Raw genomic sequence first — 17535 nt, forward strand, 5'->3', positions numbered from 1 at the left:
GAGACATGACTTCTAATTATGACACTCTGAATGTATTGTTTGTTTTTAACTTTGCTCTGATTGACAGACTCTAAGCTGTGATTGTCAGTCTTTTAAATTTAAGGAAGATGGATTTATTCTGATGAATTATAGTTAAATGAGACATGACTAACTCTATTTTTAGTTCTTTAACAAAATAGCAATGTTCATGTAACGAAATAATGAAATGACTTTGAAAAGTTCATGATGTACAGAGTATGGTTTCTTGGCTTTCAGTGGCCCACAGAGTACAACTTCATACCTGTACATCTTAAATGAAATTATTACATTCATATATTTTTGAAAAACGTATGAGTGTTCTTCAAAACAAGCATGGGCTAGAATTCTATTTTAGTCTAAGGGATGTTCAATATTTTGGTGAATGCAGTGTTTTAAAATTTTAGACCTTACACTTTTGCTAGTTAAGATTAAGCATTGCTTACTTGGAAAAACACTTCTTTTATTGATATTTTTTCACCAGTTGCCCGTTTGTTTTAATAAAGTCACTGATAATGAGTATTTCTTTTTTATTTCCCCTTATCTTATAGGAAACCTAGGATAAATTCTCAGCTTGTAGCACAACAAGTTGCTCAGCAATATGCTACCCCACCACCTCCTAAAAAGGAAAAGAAAGAAAAAGTGGAAAAGCAAGAAGAGAAAAAAACAGACAAAGAAAAAGAAGTTAGTCAAAGTGTTATAAAGAAGAATACCAACAAGAAGACTAAGTATGTTTCTGGATCAACCATTAAAAGTTATGCAGACAAACGTATTTGTATCTGTAGCTCTTATACATGTGCATACCTGTTCTCCCAGCTTTGAAATTCCAGACAGCCTGATATTTTTGACAAATTCTTAATCCTAATTTACAGTGGTTTCTAAATTGTGATCAAACAGTAATTCTCTCCTTCCTTATATTATCTCTACCACTTAATTCAAGTTACATGACTTTTTCCTGGATGCTGCCCTCCTTTCATAGTTAAATTTTAAATTTTCCCATAGTAGGAAGAAACATAATTCTTATTAAAACCATCAGCATGAATTTCTTTTCTTTTCTTGTCCATATGACTTTATTGAGTTATTCTCATTTCTTCATAGATGAATAATGCATAAAACCTGCATTCATTATATAATAATGTATCTGAATATATATATTTACATGAAAGTTTACCTCCAGGTGACTATTTCTCCCAGTTTCAGGAATGATATTCCCAGAATACCAGTATATTTATAATGTGTTAACTTTTCATCTGGCATTCTTTCTTTCAGGCCAAAGTCAGATATTGTGAAAGATCCTCCTAGTGAAGCAAACAGTATAAAGTCTGGAAATACAACAAAGACCAGTGACTCAAATCACACCTCAAGGTAACTTTTTAAGATAAAGAATTGCCTGATTATAATAAGGTTATGGAAATAAAGGAACTTCTCTTTAGTTTTTTCCCCCCCCTGAAGTTCATCCTTTAATTTATGTCTTTGAGGCTTGTGACAATATTTGTGATAATTCTTTAAATCTTATCAGTGTTTCTGTTTCATTCTGTTTCATTCATTCACACAGAATATATAGTAAATTAAAATGTGAAATATTAACTTGTGCTAAATCATAAGTGAGCATTTTGTAACTATTGCCTAATCATCAGGGATGACCTGAACTTTCAATTGCAATATACCAGATTACCTTTTAGAGCAGACATGTCAAACCTGTGACATCATGTGACGTTGCGTGACGTATTGGAGCTTTTTCCCCATTGATGGCAATGGGGTGGGCGTGGTTTCCTGGTGATGCGTCCGGCCCATGGGTCGGCAGTTTGACACCCCTGTTTTAGAGTATAAATTGGATAATCTGTCCAAGTTAACATTGTTGGTCCACATCAAAGTCTAGGTTAATACCTAATCTGTATTTCCTGGGATTTAGAGATTGCTAGCCAGTTTAATAATGCCTTTGCTACTACAAGATCAGCCAACCTATAGATGTTTTATGAGTTCTTTGATACCTATCCGACTGGGTATTATTGGTTTCTTACTATAATGAGAAAAGGTAGTCCCTATATTTTGAATTTGGGCTGAATGCCTTTATATAAACAAGGTATGCAAATAAAGTTCATTTATTTATTTAATTCCATTCCATTCTTCAGTAACTTAGAGTAGGAGCTACTCCACTGTAGGCTGTGGAGGCTAAAGGTTCTTATTCTAATGTTACATCTTTGATAAGGAAACAAAATCATTATTCACTGTAATACAGGTAGTCCTCAACTTACAACACTTCATATGGTGACTGTTTAAAGATACAAAAGCACTGAAAAAAGTGACTTACAATTGTTTTTCACACTTACGACCATTGCAGCATCCCCATGGTCACATGATCAAAATTCAGATACAGAAAACTCAATGCAGAAACCAGATTCACTTAACAACTGTGATACTAACTCAACAATTGCAATATTCGCTTAAAAACTGTGGCAAGAAAGGTGGGGCAAAACTCACTTAACAACAGAAATTTTGGTCTCAATTGTAAGCCGGTATAAATATAAAACATTATTTTTGCTTACTATAAAAAAGGAACAGTGCAATCATTTTCTTATTTGTTCTTATATAGAAAATAGAGAAACAAAATAAAGGCAATTGCATCGTAATTTAATTTGGAAGAGAAGCTACAAACTACTTCTTACAAAGTAGTATGAAATAGCTATTAGTGTATGAAATAGCTATTAGTGTCATTTAAATGCTATCTAAATTCATTATGAAACAAGTACATAGTGTGCCCACCAAAAATGGTAACATCTTGCTTAATTTAAAGCAGGGGTCTTCAAACCTGGCCCTTTTATGACTTTTGGACTTCAACTCCCAGAATTCCTCAGCCAGGCATGCTAGCTTAGGAATTCTGGGAGTTGAAGTCCACAAGTCATAAAACTGCCAAGTTTGAAGACCCCTGATTTAAAGGCTTCTTTCAGTTGATAAACTAAATTTTCCAGTACTTTATTTCTTCAGGAGAAACTGCCATTGCAGTTTGCCTTTCATGAGATGCTGGCAATTAAACAGTCACAGAATGAAAATACTTTAGCATTATGCAGCACTGGACGTTCCTTTTGTTTATAATCTTTTGATACAGTTCTATGCAAATAATAACTAATAGTAGTAGTAGTAGTGGTGGTGGTGTTGGAAGGCACCTTGGAAGTCATCTAGTCCAACCCTTTGTTCAGGCAGGAAACCCTATACCATTTCAGACAAATGGCTGTCTCTTCTTAAAAACTTCCAGTGTTGGAGCATTCACAGCTTCTGGAGGCAGGTTGTTCCACAGGTTAATTGTTCTCACTGTCAGGAAATTTCTCCTTAGTTCTAGGTTGCTTCTCTCTTTGGTTGGTTGCTTCTTGTCCTACCTTCAGGTGCTTTGGATAATAGCTTGACTCTCTCTTCTTTGTGGCAGCCCCTGAGATATTGGAACACTGCTATCATGTCCCCCCCTAGACCTTCTATTCATTAAACTAGACATACCCAATTCCAGCAACCGTTCCTTATATGTTTTAGCCACCAGTCCCCTAATAATCTTTGTTGCTCTTCTCTGTACTCTTTCCAGAGTCTCAACATTTTTTTTTACATCGTGGTGACCAAAACTGAATGCAGTATTCCAAATGTGGCCTTATCAAGGCATTGTAAAGTGATATTAACACTGCATGTGAACTTGATTCTGTCCCTCTGTTAATGCAGTCTAGCACTCCATTGGATTTTTTGGCAGCTGTAGCACACTGCTGGCAAGTACTGCAAAGCTTTATTGATTTAAAGAGAGGTGGAATAATCTTCCCATTCTTTCTGTGTCATTTTTTTTGTCTTTGTGACATAATTTTTAGATATTCTATCTACTTAAGCTATAAGAAGCCTGCAGTAAATGTGCTCTTCCTCGAGCAGTCCTCCTCTAGGACTGCTGCTAAACTACCTAGATAATATAGAGGCTGATACTGAGCTATTCAAGCCCTGGCTTGAAATTCTATCTTACCCGTAAAGTGAAAGCAGACTTTCTTCAGCCTGCATTTCCATCAGGTCTAAATTTTTCAAAATCAGAACAAATAAGATACAGCTATTTGGCTTTTCTGAAGCATCACAGCTAGATTGAAACTGTTGTAACGACTCTGAAAACCAAGATGGATGATAGAAGATTTGAGAATACAAAATCTATAAGTGTTTTGGCAAGAGATTGTAGTTGAAATAAGAGAAATAGGACAAGCAAAGTTTAGAACAATAAAAGCAGAATTGTTTTCTTTGCTGCCATTTTATCTTTAAAAGCTAGTAGACAACCTGGGCCATGTTGGGTAATCATTTCAGAAATAATTCCTTGCCTAAACAGAGAAACAAAATGACCAGGCAAAAAAACCAGTGGAAGCAGGACAGATTTCCAGATTTCCCTTTGTACCGTGTTTCCCCCCCAAATAAGACCCAGCCAGAAAATAAGCCCTAGCACAGGGGTCAGCAACCTGAAACAGTGAAAGAGCCACTCGGAACCGGTTCCCTCACAAAAGGAAAAACTGGGAGCCGCAAAAAATGTGTGCACATGCGCGTACATGCCCGCATGCGCAGAACAGGGTTTGAAGAGTGGAGCCAAGGCGAGATATGCACCTACCCTGCATATTTGAATTGATTGGTTGAACTTTTTTAGTCCCACTTTTTTTTTTTGGACTGCACATGGTAGAGGACTGGGAGCCGCAGGAGACGGCTGAAAGAGCCGCATGCAGCTCCAGAGCTGCGGGTTGCAGACCTGTGCCCTAGCATGATTTTTAGGACACTTGTAATATAAGCCCAGGGGATGCGGTCGATCAGAAGGTCGGCAGTTTGGCGGATCGAATCCCGAGTGCCGCATAACGCCTGTTACTCGTCCCAGCTTCTGCCAACCTAGCAGTTTGAAAGCACGTAAAAATGCAAGTAGAAAAATAGGGACCACTACAGTGGGAAGGTAACAGTGTTCCGTGCGCCTTTGGCGTCTAGTCATGCCGGCCACATGACCACGGAGACGTCCTTGGACAAGCGCTGGATCTTCGGCTTTGAAACGGAGATGAGCACCGGCCCCTAGAGTCGGAAACGACTAGCACGCACGTGCGGGGGAACCTTTACCTTTTACTTTAATATAAGCCCTACCCCCAAAATAAGCCCCAGTTAAGATTGTCAGTCAGATGGACACATTTAGTACTGTATTTCCCCCAAAATAAGACCTGACTGGAAAATAAGCCCTAATGCATCTTTTGGAGCAAAAATTAATATACTATAAGACCTGATCTTATTTTTGGAGATACACGCTATTTCCTTGTGGGAATCTGATAAGGAGCAGATCCCATTTCCTTCTCTTCCGTTCCATTCGCTTCCATTCCAGCAGGCAGGTAAATGGCTGCTGCTATATAGGGAAGGGAACAAGAAAGTGGAAGAGTGGCTGGGCGATTGTCACTTGTTGACTATGAAGATCAGGTGACCACAGGTGCAATACCAACCAGTAGCATTGAAGCAGCCGTATCTTTTCCAAATTTAATTTCCTCAGGAGTCATGGGTCCCATGTTTTGGACTCATTTTAGAAGTTAGCCCATTTGAACTGCTTTGGTTCAAAATAATAATAATAATAATAATAATAATAATAATAATAAGAAGAAGAAGAAGAAGAAGAAGAAGAAGTTGGAAGGGACCTTGGAGGTCATCTAGTCCAACCCCCTGCTCGGGCAGGAAACCCTATATCATTTTGGACAAATGGCTGTCCAGTCTCTTCTTGAAAACTTCCAGTGTTGGAGCATTCACCGCTTCTGGAGGCAGATTGTTCCACTGGTTAATTGTTCTAACTGTCAGGAAGTTTCTCCTTAATTCTAGGTTGCTTCTCTGTTTGATTAGTTTCCATCCGTTGCGTCTTGTCCTGCCTTCAGGCGCTTTGGAGAATAGCTTGACTCCCTCTTCTTTGTGGCAGCCCCTGAGATATTGGAACACTGCCCTATGTTGCCCTATGATGTACCATTTTATCCATTTAAAAATCATGACAACAGAAATTTATAGATAGGCTTGGGATGGCTTTAGATTATTTATTTATTTATTATTTTAACTTATATACCGCCCTATTCCCGTAGGACTCAGGGCGGTTTACAGGGCAATTAAAATCATACCATACAAAAGTTAAAAGATTTAAAACAGTTAATTAAAACAGTTAATTAAATTTAGAGCCCAAAATTTAAAAAGTTAAAACATTAAAACCCAATTAAAACCCCTCAGTCTAGGCCCGACAGCTCAAAGAGCCAAGTTTTCAGGTCCCAGCGGAATGAGCGGAGGTCGGAGGCAGTCCTAAGTTCCATCAGAAGTTGGTTCCAGAGGGCAGGCGCACCCACAGAGAAGGCCCTCTCTCTGGGAGTTACCCGCCAGCAATCCTTCACCGGCGGTACCCTAAGAAGGCCCTCCCTGTGGGAGCGCACAGGACGATGGGAAGTTGATGCCGGCAGCAGGTGTTCCCTCAGATAATCCGGACCCAAGCCATTTAGGGCTTTATAGGTCATCACCAGCACCTTGAATCTCACTCGGAGATTCAACTTCTAGTCTGCTGTTTATATATGAAGAAATTGGTTAATTTGAAATGTTTTGTTTGAGAACTGAGTGAATAATTTGGGAAGAACCATTTAATTATATTCACTTAGGTATTACTGCTCAGTAGAGCAAGATGGGATTTGGCAGGCGAACCCTTTGAACCAAATCATCAGTTGCCTCCAATTAATCACAGACCTTTATAGCACTTAGACATATATGCCTCTTCACAGTGCTTTACAGTGGTTTACAGAGTCATCATATGCCCCCCCCCAGCAATACGGGTCCTCATTTTACCAACCTTGGAAAGATGGAAATCTGAATCAACCAGTGAGCTAGTGAAAATTGAACTTTGTCCTGGTGAGATTTAGATTGGCAGCTGTCAACCCAATTTATTTTGATTTGATTTGATTTGATTTAAATTAATTTGATCATTCCAAAACAAAGCTAGTTTAGTATAACAGTTAAGATCCTGGCATAGAAAACATGAGGTCTAGTCCTGCCTTAAACAGTCACTTCCTCTCAACTTAACCCACCTCACCGGATTGTTGTTGTAAGAGTATTATGTATGAGAACTGGAACTGCGGTTGTAAATCAATGCAGTCATAACTTGAGTCACCACATGATTAAATCTGATTTTATGACTATTTTTATGATGACCATTAAGCAAAGCATGTGGTCGTTAAGCAAATCCAACTTCAATGAACAATCACAAATAGCAATTACATGATCACAGAACACTGCAACCATAGTTAATGCAAGCTGATTGCTAAGACTCTGGGTTGCGATAACATGACCATGGGGATGATGCCAGTAAAGATTGTAAGCAGTTCTTCCAAGATGGTCATATAAGCAAACTATTGTTAAATGAACGGTTCTAGCTGAAGGTTATGTAATATGGCTATCATTGACTAATCTTTCTTATTTTTTTCGTTTTATGTAGATAGAAACAATATTTGTCCTTCTCCAGTGCTTAGCCTGATCTCCATGATTATTCAAAAATCACAAAAAGAGGGTTCTGAGATGACTCTCAGATGTAATTAATCTTGTCTAGACATTTAATCTTCTTCTTAGTGGCCATGTATTCCCTGAGAAATCATATTTCTCTAGCTTGTTAAATTAGCTGTCTGAAATCTACTGTGCACAAACAGCTGCCTTCCAATTTCTCTTTCTATAGTATCTTAAACCTTAAGATGTTGCTATCACTTCTTCTCAAAGTGACTTCTTCTCAAACTGTTTTTATTTTTTCAACCAGCTCTTCCCTATTGATTACAAACAGGACTAGAAAAATCTTGTCTCTTCTTTAGCTTTCTGGAACATGAAACGGTCAGCAAGATACAGAGTAATTTCAAGATCTTTCTCTTCTTGACATAGTTGTTTTTCTAACCGATTATTGGGTAGTTGAAATTTCCCATTATTACTTTGTCACTCCTTTTGAGATTCTGTAACCCAGGACACGTCACAACGAAACCGCGCCCACCCCATTGCTGGCAATGGGGAAAAAGCTCCGATACGCCGCGCAACGTCACGTTACGTCACACGACGTTACATTACGTCACATGACATCACGTTACGTCACACGACATCACGTTACGTCACACGATGTCACGTGACGTCGCGAGTTTGACATGCCTGCTGTAACCTGTCCCAGGTTTGTGTAATCCTGATGTTCCTCCTTGATAGTCTGTAGCACACCATCACAATAATACTTTTTGTTTCCCCTTCCTTCTGTTAACCCAAATGCTTTTGTCAAGAACCTCATGTTCCAATTCCTGGCTCTCATCAATCAATACATGTGTGCATTTCTTTCATATATAATGTCGCTCCTACTCTCCTTTTGTTTGACCCATTGCTGTTGAGTAAGTTTTATTTCTACTTATGAGTATTACCCCAGTTTCAGAATTCTCTCTTTTCCTGAATTATACTATATTGTTATTTCATCCTCCTGGACAGTTTATCATAGTGCCTTGGAGGTGCTCTTGATCTTTGCAAATAGACATTTAACGAGAGGCAATTTGTTCAGTGGCTCCAGAAAGTCATAGAATCATTAAGCATCATGTTAATAAGCCTCTGCTTAAGTAATGAATGCCTCCCTTACAAGGAGCCCTTTCTATACTGTCTATACCTTATGTAGAAATATTTCTAAATATATTTAAAATTATAACATCCTCTCATGCGTTAATATTGTAGTTGAGTATTATGAATGTGGTTTGGGCTTCTGCTTTGGCTATAAGAATGGAACTGCATTTGTTCACAGTGGCCTCTGAATCCCTCTTTGTTTTCAAGTGCTTTTCTTTCTGGTGAGATCCAGGTTATGTGACAGAATGATTGGTGGAATATAAACCTCTTTAAATCTAGATTGAAGGCTGATTTTAAACAATGAAACAACCTGTTTACTTCTGTCAAGAAAGGCACTGTAGGAGTTTGATTTCTATGATTATCTTTGTTTTTTCAGCAGCATACAGAATTCTCATATTTCATTAAATAATTGGTGAATGTTTTGCCGTGGCTTGGATTAAGATTCCCCTGATATAAATCCCTCATGGTTCTGTGTATTCCCAAGATTTACCTTTGTTGGTTCATTAATATTGGGTGTATTGGACTAATAGTCAATAGACCTGCACAAAAGTTTTTTGAATCATAGTTTGAAATGTTATCTTGCATATTTGATGACAGTAGCATATAAAGAGTAGATCCAAATCAGGCTCCATAGACAATTTATTATATAAATTGTTCAAACTGGTTTCCAGTTTTTTCTAAACATTTATTTACTTGCTTAACTTGTAACCTTTGAACATTTCAAATTACAGTAACTTCTCTGGAAAAAAAAATAAAACATTGTGATTGGCCTGTGCAACTAACATTTGTTGCAGTCTGTATAGAAAAACAACCTTTCTTCTAGGTTTTCCAGTCATCCCATTTGTTACACTATAAAATAGCAATAAGCAGTGAAAGAAGCTGCAGTATCAAAAATATAGAGCCTTGGTGGAGCAGTGGGCTAATGCCTCCTTAAGTAACACCAGCTGCCTGCAATTAGTGCAGGTTCGAGTCCCACCAGGCTCAAGGTTGACTCAGCCTTCCATCCTTCTGAGGTAGGTAAAATGAGGACCCAGATTGTTGGGGGCAATTAAGCTGACTTTGTAATAATGCCGCTTGGGGTGTGTGTGAAAGCCCTAATAAGCAGGCATATACATAGAATGAAGGCTACTGCTAAGCACATTGATTTGTGCTTTAGATTGTAAGCCGCCCTGAGTCTTCGGAGAAGGGCGGGATATAAATGGGATTAAAAAAAAATCATCTGATAGTTGACAGTGCTGGTTTTCACCTCCAACTTCAGTGCCTACCAAATTATTTCAGGTGCTACTTCATTAATGTGGGTAATAAGAACTAATGTCTACAATGCTTTCTGGCAAAAGAATATTGAGCTTGGCTGTTTGCCAGCTCAAGTGGATCATGAGTTGTATCTCACTTTGGCGACTCTAAAAATACTTTTCCTACTGTCTGAATAAATAATAGTTACTTTGAGCATTTTAACTTTTAAAGCTTTGTTTCTCAAATAAACCTATACTGTATTAAAGTAACTATTTTGGCTGTTAAACGGAGCTATTCATGTTTGCTCAAAACCTTCCTTGTTTTTTTCTTTCTGACATGATAACAGAGATCTTGTTTAGTTTCCCAAATAATGAACAATATCACTTTGCGTTTCTATTAAAGTTATGAACTGAACATTTTACCATATGTGAATGTGGCCCAATGCTTTATTAATTGGTCTGATTACTTAATATCATGGCATAATTCTAAGATTATAGTAAGACTTACACTGCTCTAAGACCTTTTTAAAATTGTGCAGTTCTGTTGGCCAGTATTTATATTCCCATAGCTTGTGTTCAGCAGTGCATTCAGAAAAGACTTTGTAAGCCATTTCTTATAAGGTCATGTGGGGTTTTTCTCCTATGCATTCCAGCAGTTGGGAAATATGCCAAATTTTACTTGCATTTATAGTTTTGCAACAGTTGAGATCCTGACCCTTTACACTGTCACATGCAGGTGCTTTTTTTTGTCTTACAAAATTGCAGCTTTCAAGAGCTTAAGAGGCTGAAGGATTCCAAGCACAGAATGTTTGTATTCCAAAAGGGACTCTCAAAAGCTTTCTTTATATCTTTGTATTTTTAGCATATTACTATACTTCTGGCTGGATGCAACAGAGAATAATTTTCTACAACTCCAGAGCTCCAAAATTGATTCCCAAACTACATTTCCCATTGGGAATTGAAAATGCTGCTATCCCGGCCTGTTTAGACTAAGCATTTAAAGACAGCAAATGATCAGATGCTGCAGGGGCTGGGAGGGGAAAACAGTGTTTCTTTCTTCTCTTGTTTTAATGTAGAACATCTGCAGTTTTTAGAATTCTTCTGTATAAGCTGAATAAAAGTGTCTTAGCAGAAGGCTCATCCATTATTTTATATTCTGTGTTGCTGTTGTTACCATTGTTGCTGCCGCTATTACTACTCTTCACTGTTCTTGTTGTTGTTGTAGGCCCAGACTGAAAAATGTGGACAGAAGTACCGCTCAGCAGCTGGCAGTCACAGTAGGGAATGTCACAGTAATTATCACAGACTTTAAAGAAAAGACTCGCTCTTCCTCCACATCTTCGTCCACAGTGACCTCCAGTGCTGGATCTGAACAGCAAAATCAGAGTAGCTCGGGCTCCGAGAGCACAGACAAGGGCTCATCCCGCTCTTCTACGCCAAAGGGCGACATGTCAGCAGTCAACGATGAATCTTTCTGAGAATTGCACATGGAATTGTGGGAAACTTATGAAATCAGGGTATGAAATTCAAATGTTCCACCTGTCCACTGGGACAACCTGAGAAAGCTGCCAGTGCCGCCACTTCTTCTTCCTTTTCTCCTTGTGCTTCAACATGCTTCTTGGATATCCTTCCCTTAATTGATGACAGCGGGACGCTTTGGTCTGACTGTGGGCATCTGGCTAACAAGGAATTTCGCACCCTGAGAATTACTTTCTGATGTTTATGTATTCCATTGTTTTATATGATTTTCCTAACAATCATTTATAATTGGATGTGCTCCTGACTCTACTTTTTTATAAATCTGCTGTGCACAGTTTTTCCATGAATCTTACCACCAATTTTAGTTTTGTTTTGGGTGAGGGAATGTGATGTAAGGGGAAGGGCGGGCTTATAGGAGGGTTTTTATTTATTGTATTCACAAACTCTCTTGGTTTTTTTTCAAGCATATTTTTTGAGTTCAAATCTCCCTCTTCCAGTTATACTGTGTACTATCAGTTTTGATATAAATTATATATATATATATATAAATATATAAATATATATATATAAATAAAGTATATATAGGGTTATTTGAAACCAATACATGGAAACGCTGGTGCTTGAAACACTGTGAAGCTAAGCAATTTTAAGATCTGGGACAGTGAGTGCCATTTGGCGAGTGCTGAAACCGAACTGGAACCAGTCTTAGATCAACAAAGTGTTCCCAGAGGTTCTAACAGAAACAGGACCTGTTTTTTCTCTTGTGCTTTGGCTGAAGAGTACTGGACAAAAATAGATATCTATTTTCTTATTTTCTGTTCTTTTTGAAATCCAAGAGGGTGCTCCAAGTCATAGCATTTCCAGTTAGAGTATCGGAAAACAATAAATTTCTAGCCCTTTCCTACCACGGTGTACAAATTTTAAAAAAACAATAACATCAATTTCAAAATGCTTATTAGTATTAATGTACCTTGTGGCTGCACATTTAACACTGCCTATTTTGAATAACAAATCTCATTCTCTTATTGTCCAGATTTATATTGGTGATGGGAAAGATTTTTGAATATTCTATTACAGCTTTTGTAATAGAAGGCAGTCCCAAGCCTTAATAAGTGCTCCCCTATTAATAACATGAACCGAGATCTATTGTCACATGACTTGTTTTCAGTGCAAATTTTCTATATATGACTCTGCTTTTTTGTTAGTAATTTAATTCATTTAATTCCTTAGGATTATCAGTTCTTAGACATATCTCTTTAACATAACTTGGTGTGAGAGCTAAAGTTGTGAAGACATTTTATAACTAATAAGGGAGCATCAGAATGGCAAATGGACTTCAATTCCTGCTTCGAAAGCTATTCGGAGAATGTTTACTTACAAATCCAAACTCTGTTAACAGTTTTATCTAGCCGGTATGTTTTTCTGCATAAAACACTAAAAAGAAGACGGAACACTTAAAAAATACCTTCAAACTCTTATTGTGTGCTTTTTAGGCGACCCAGAGTGCTTTGCTATAATTTCAGTAACCATTTTTAGTTTTATCAGAATGATTACCATGTAGGTGTTCTCAAAGGCCACTTGGCAGAACTTGGTGCTAGACAATTGCTGTACTCATTTCTTCTTTGAATAATATAAATTATTTCTGTTCTAGAGAGGCATGAAATGGTTGTGTTTTATCACTTTAAAGCCGCAAACATAAACTTCTTTTTCAGTCTGAAAATTTTAACCTATGCTTAACTGAATAAAGTAATTCTGCTCAAAGAGGTAGAGTAGCAGAGCAGTGCCTTTGCAGCTGCATCCATTTTGATGGGCTTCTCATTCAGTTGTTCTTATATCTATTCTTTTCCTTTTTTGAAAACTTATTTTTAACGTATTTATTGAAAAATAAAAAAAGAACCAAAGGAAAAACGGATGTTTCTTAAGCTCTGATAATACAATATTATCGTAGTTTTTAATAGTCCACATCAATCCACGTTTTAACATTGGTAAACATTCCTTTTACAAGTTTGACTATTCCTTTCAAGGATCTCAGGGAGGGTAAATTGGTCAGCCATAATTTATTTTTGGAGAAAAAATAATTTTTAGAGATGTTTTCAACTTAGTCCCAGATGAGTGTGATTTGCACAGATTTTTTTAAAAAGAAACTTACATCTGAATGAATTAGGCCTGTATGCATTTAGCTCCTTCCCACCAAAGACCCAATTTCTGAGCACGTCTGCTGGAAGTTCACCAGTATATACAAATGGTGTGTTTCCTTCTGTGGCTTGCTAGAATACAGCCTTGGGTGGGGTGGAGGAAGCAGTGTGCATGTTGAGAAGACCAGTTACACCGAATATCACCTTCCAATTATTGCTGCTCCATTCATTCCTAAGGTGGCTTCTTCTGGGCTGTCATTCCAATGGGTAAGCAGCAGGAGTTGGTGGGTGAAACCTGTCCCTTAGGTTAGGGAATAAAAGCTTTAACCGTAATGAGCTGCTCATTGGCTTACCAATTCAGTGAAATCCTCTTTGGGTTTTCTTTTTCCTTTTTTTCTCCCCCTATGTGTGCCTCTGTGCTATAGTAGCTTGTTAGAATAAAGTATGCAAATCCATCTTTGGCACAAGTGGAGTGATTGAAACTGCATTTGGCTGAAATTGTCAGCTAAGCATTCAAACTTTCTTGGGCCGCATTTCTTATCGTCGTGTCGTAACCAAGCAAACACCTTTTTTTAAAAAGCATGAGATTAAAAAATTGGATTATCTTAACTTCCTGCATTTCATTTAACTATTCAGTAGTTGGAGAGCATGCTTTAAAATATTAGTGTATAAGAAGGGCCAGAAACGCTTCGTAGCCAGTGGCACAGAAAGCAGGTAAGGAAAAAGCACAGTGTTACATTTTCAGAGTTAAATTTTTACACTTATACACACCCATGCACACAACAGCTTGCTTGACTTCCTCTTTTGAATATTTTAAATATGTCATGCGAAGAGAATAATGAAAGGCAAAAAAAAATGTTTAACATGGGCAGTTTTAATTGAAAGCATTTTGCTTATTCAATTTCAGTTTCTATTTTAAAATTGGGCAGTGGCTATATTCATAGAAATACATCTGCCTTACCAGTACCATTTCCAGTCTACTTTTTAAAAACTGTTACCATAAATTATTGAAGTTATTACTTGCTGACTATATAACCTTTGCTTGTATGTAACTGAAAAAAATGATTTGAGAGCCAACATTTACCATATGACAATGGAGCTGAACAGTTTTTAATGCGCAAGCAGTTCTGTTCTTGTGTACGACTTGTAACCTTAATTTACTGTGTAAAGATGGTTACATTATTTCTTTAGCTTTGTTTGTTTGGAAACAAATAGAGAATGCTTGTTTAAGTATGTCAAAACATAATTTTATCTTGTGAATTTTTATGTTAATGTATTATACGAGCTATATTTTTCATTTGCCCAGAAAGACAGCTTGTATAACGCTTTGGAAGTTTTCTGCTCTGTAAAGTCTTTAGAGCTGACAGTCCTGTTAGGTTTGTTTTTAATCTTCATGCTAAAAGTGTCAATGGTGATTTTGTGAACTGGTCAGAAAAATTCACAGGTCTTAAATGTTTTCGGGAAATTTATATTGGACACTGCTCTTTGTCTAGCAAATAAAAGATGTTAATATATTCCTGTTACCGGCATGTGCACGACTGTTATTAGAAGCCACTTTATCATTTTCTTGCTTTAAATAGAAATGTCTATTTATGAATTCTGCTTGTAGTTTTTTCACAAATAAAATAGTAACATTTAATTAAATCTGATTTTCTATTCTTTGGTGTTGAGGAAAGGACCAAGTCAGTTTGCTGTGCTAGTATCTTTCTAGGTAAACTTGATTTTATTCTGCATGTTTAACATGACATTTATGTATGAAAATTTTGCATGTTTTTGGGTACTGATGATCCAGATAAGCCATTTATATTAACACTTTTGCTTCTTATACTTGATCATATCCATGATGTGCCAAGCTTGGAAATGTGTACTTTTTCATTCTTTCCAGCAAAAGCATATACATTACTAATACTGATATGTTGGGGACATGTGTTAACAGAATTTTCTTCCACATGCTCCTTGTTGGATCCAATGCTCTATCAGATTAGTAATAGGCATAAGTTTCTATTGAAGTGGATATCCTCTTCAAGTTGTACAGAAAAAAATCATTACTGTAAAAGATTTGTGAAAACCTGTACCTAAAATGAAAAGGTCATGAGGCAACTTATATGTTCAAATTTTGAAATATACTTAATGAACACTGTGATAAATTTAATTTTTTGTTCTCTGAAACATTCTTTTTTGGCTATGTTGTATCTAGTTAGTTCAAGCAGTAGGGACTATAAGAATAAAGCTACAGACAATCTAGATTGATTTGATGGTTGCTTCTATATCCTGTCACAGCTGCCAATTCAGACTTTCAACTGTCAGAATTACCCCTTTTACAGAGGCAAGAATTGTATAAAATATAAATCATTAAATCCAATGAGTATGTCATGTAGATGCTATCATTGGGGATCTGAAGTTTATTTCTGTTGAGCTGTTCTAATGTGCATGATGGTTTTCAGCTATAAAGTAATTTGTGGAAATCTATGTAATCCTGAGCTTGGTTGTTTGCTTTATCTGACATCTTGAGTGCCAGAAAGGAGTGGGCTTTGTTTCTACTTATAAATAGTAGCTTACCCTAACATTGTTGGCGGCGGTGTTGCTTCCTCCTTGGTAGTTCCTTGATTAGACTGTTGTTTACTGCTTGATTAAGTTGGTTGTTCCTCGATTAGGATATTGTTTACTGCTTGTTTATTTGGTGTTAATCCCTGTTTATCTTGATGTTGATAACTGGAGAGGAGGCATTCTGGTGTGTTTGTTTTCTTTTTAGTTTCTCTTTTTTTAGTGTATTGAATAAAGGATAAAGATGGTTTATCCCTATTTCCCTATTGATGGCTGATTTGTCTCAGTGTCAAGCTTTCAGGAATTCCCTAATGTTTTTTATTTTTTTTATTTTGCTTGGGTGCTCACAGTTTCCTTGTTGAAATTAAGGTTAGGTCCGTCCATGTGTTGGAAAATTAAGGTTTCCATTGAGTCTTCTGACTGCTAGTTGGTGTTCCTGGATGCAGTCTGCCTGTCCTGCATAGTGGCTGTTACAGCCCTTATACTGTATGTTGTAGATGACTCCTGTTTTGTTTTGTTTTTTTCTTGGTCTTTTGGTTTACTTAAGATATTCTAGAAGTTTTTAGCTGGTCTATGTGTTGAGGTGATGCTATATATGGTTTATGTGCTGCTGTGGTGCTGTGTGGTTTAATTGTCTATTGGTTGTTTCTGAGATATTTTTGATGTATGGTAGTGTTTATTTATTTATCAAATTGATATGCCACCCATCTCTTTGACAAGCCGACTCTGAGTGGCTTACAAAGAGTGAAAAGAATACAATATGAAAGCAACTAAAATTTAAAAGCTATATAAAAACTAGTACCAAGGAAATGGACAGCTTGGGGATGAGATCTTATCCAGTCAGCCACCTCCAACAGTGAACACCCCCTTTGGGGCTCCTAATGTTGTTTTTTATAACTTACATTGATTGTGCTACAGTGGTTGACTGGTCAGCTTTTTTATATATAAAGTTGTGTGGGTATTCATTTTGGCATTGTATAGGTCAGGGGTGTCAAACTCAATTTCATTGAGGGCCGCATCAGCATTGCGGTTGCCTGCAGGGGGCCAGGTGGGTATGGCCTGGGTGGGCGTGGCCTACTGGGTGGGCGTGGCTAGAGTGCGTATGGCCTACTGGGTGGGCATGGCCAGCTCTACATGGTTCGCATCAAGGGTGCCTATGGGGGCCTGGGCAGGAGTGGGACAGATCTGAGGGTCTCTGGCAGAAGGAGGGTCTCTGGGCCAGGGCCAAGGCAGTGGGGGCCGTTCCCTCACTGTTTCCAGGATGGCTTCGCGGGCCGCATGAAACCACTTCGTGGGCCGGATCTGGCCCCCGGGCCTTGTGTTTGACATGTCTGGTATAGGTGCTTGTTTCCTGGGTTACTGCAATGCATTTATGCTCACCTTAATTTCATAACACATGGAAAGACTTAATCATAGTTTTAACTAAATAGTGTAGGAAAAAAGATGACTGTAGTGTAAGTAATTCTCAAGTGTAAGTGAAAAGAATGAAAAAGCAGGAATGTAAACTTATTTTTTAAAAA

The 17535-nt window shown here is 37.5% G+C and overlaps 1 protein-coding gene across 1 annotated transcript in view; it reads left to right on the forward strand.

Annotated features, from left to right (window-relative positions):
• RYBP (RING1 and YY1 binding protein) overlaps positions 1–16273 on the forward strand; it is a 50834-nt gene extending 34561 nt beyond the window's left edge. Inside the window, exons 3-5 of the mRNA XM_081315917.1 lie at positions 567–743; positions 1285–1380; positions 11083–16273. Of these exons, the coding sequence (XP_081172043.1) occupies positions 567–743; positions 1285–1380; positions 11083–11335 (526 nt within the window). The 3' untranslated portion in view covers positions 11336–16273. The remainder of the gene's footprint in view (positions 1–566; positions 744–1284; positions 1381–11082) is intronic.
• The last annotated feature ends 1262 nt before the right edge of the window (positions 16274–17535 follow it).

This window comes from Vipera berus (genome assembly GCF_964194415.1).
Source record: "Vipera berus genome assembly, chromosome: 2".
NCBI classification, from domain to species: domain Eukaryota; kingdom Metazoa; phylum Chordata; class Lepidosauria; order Squamata; family Viperidae; genus Vipera; species Vipera berus.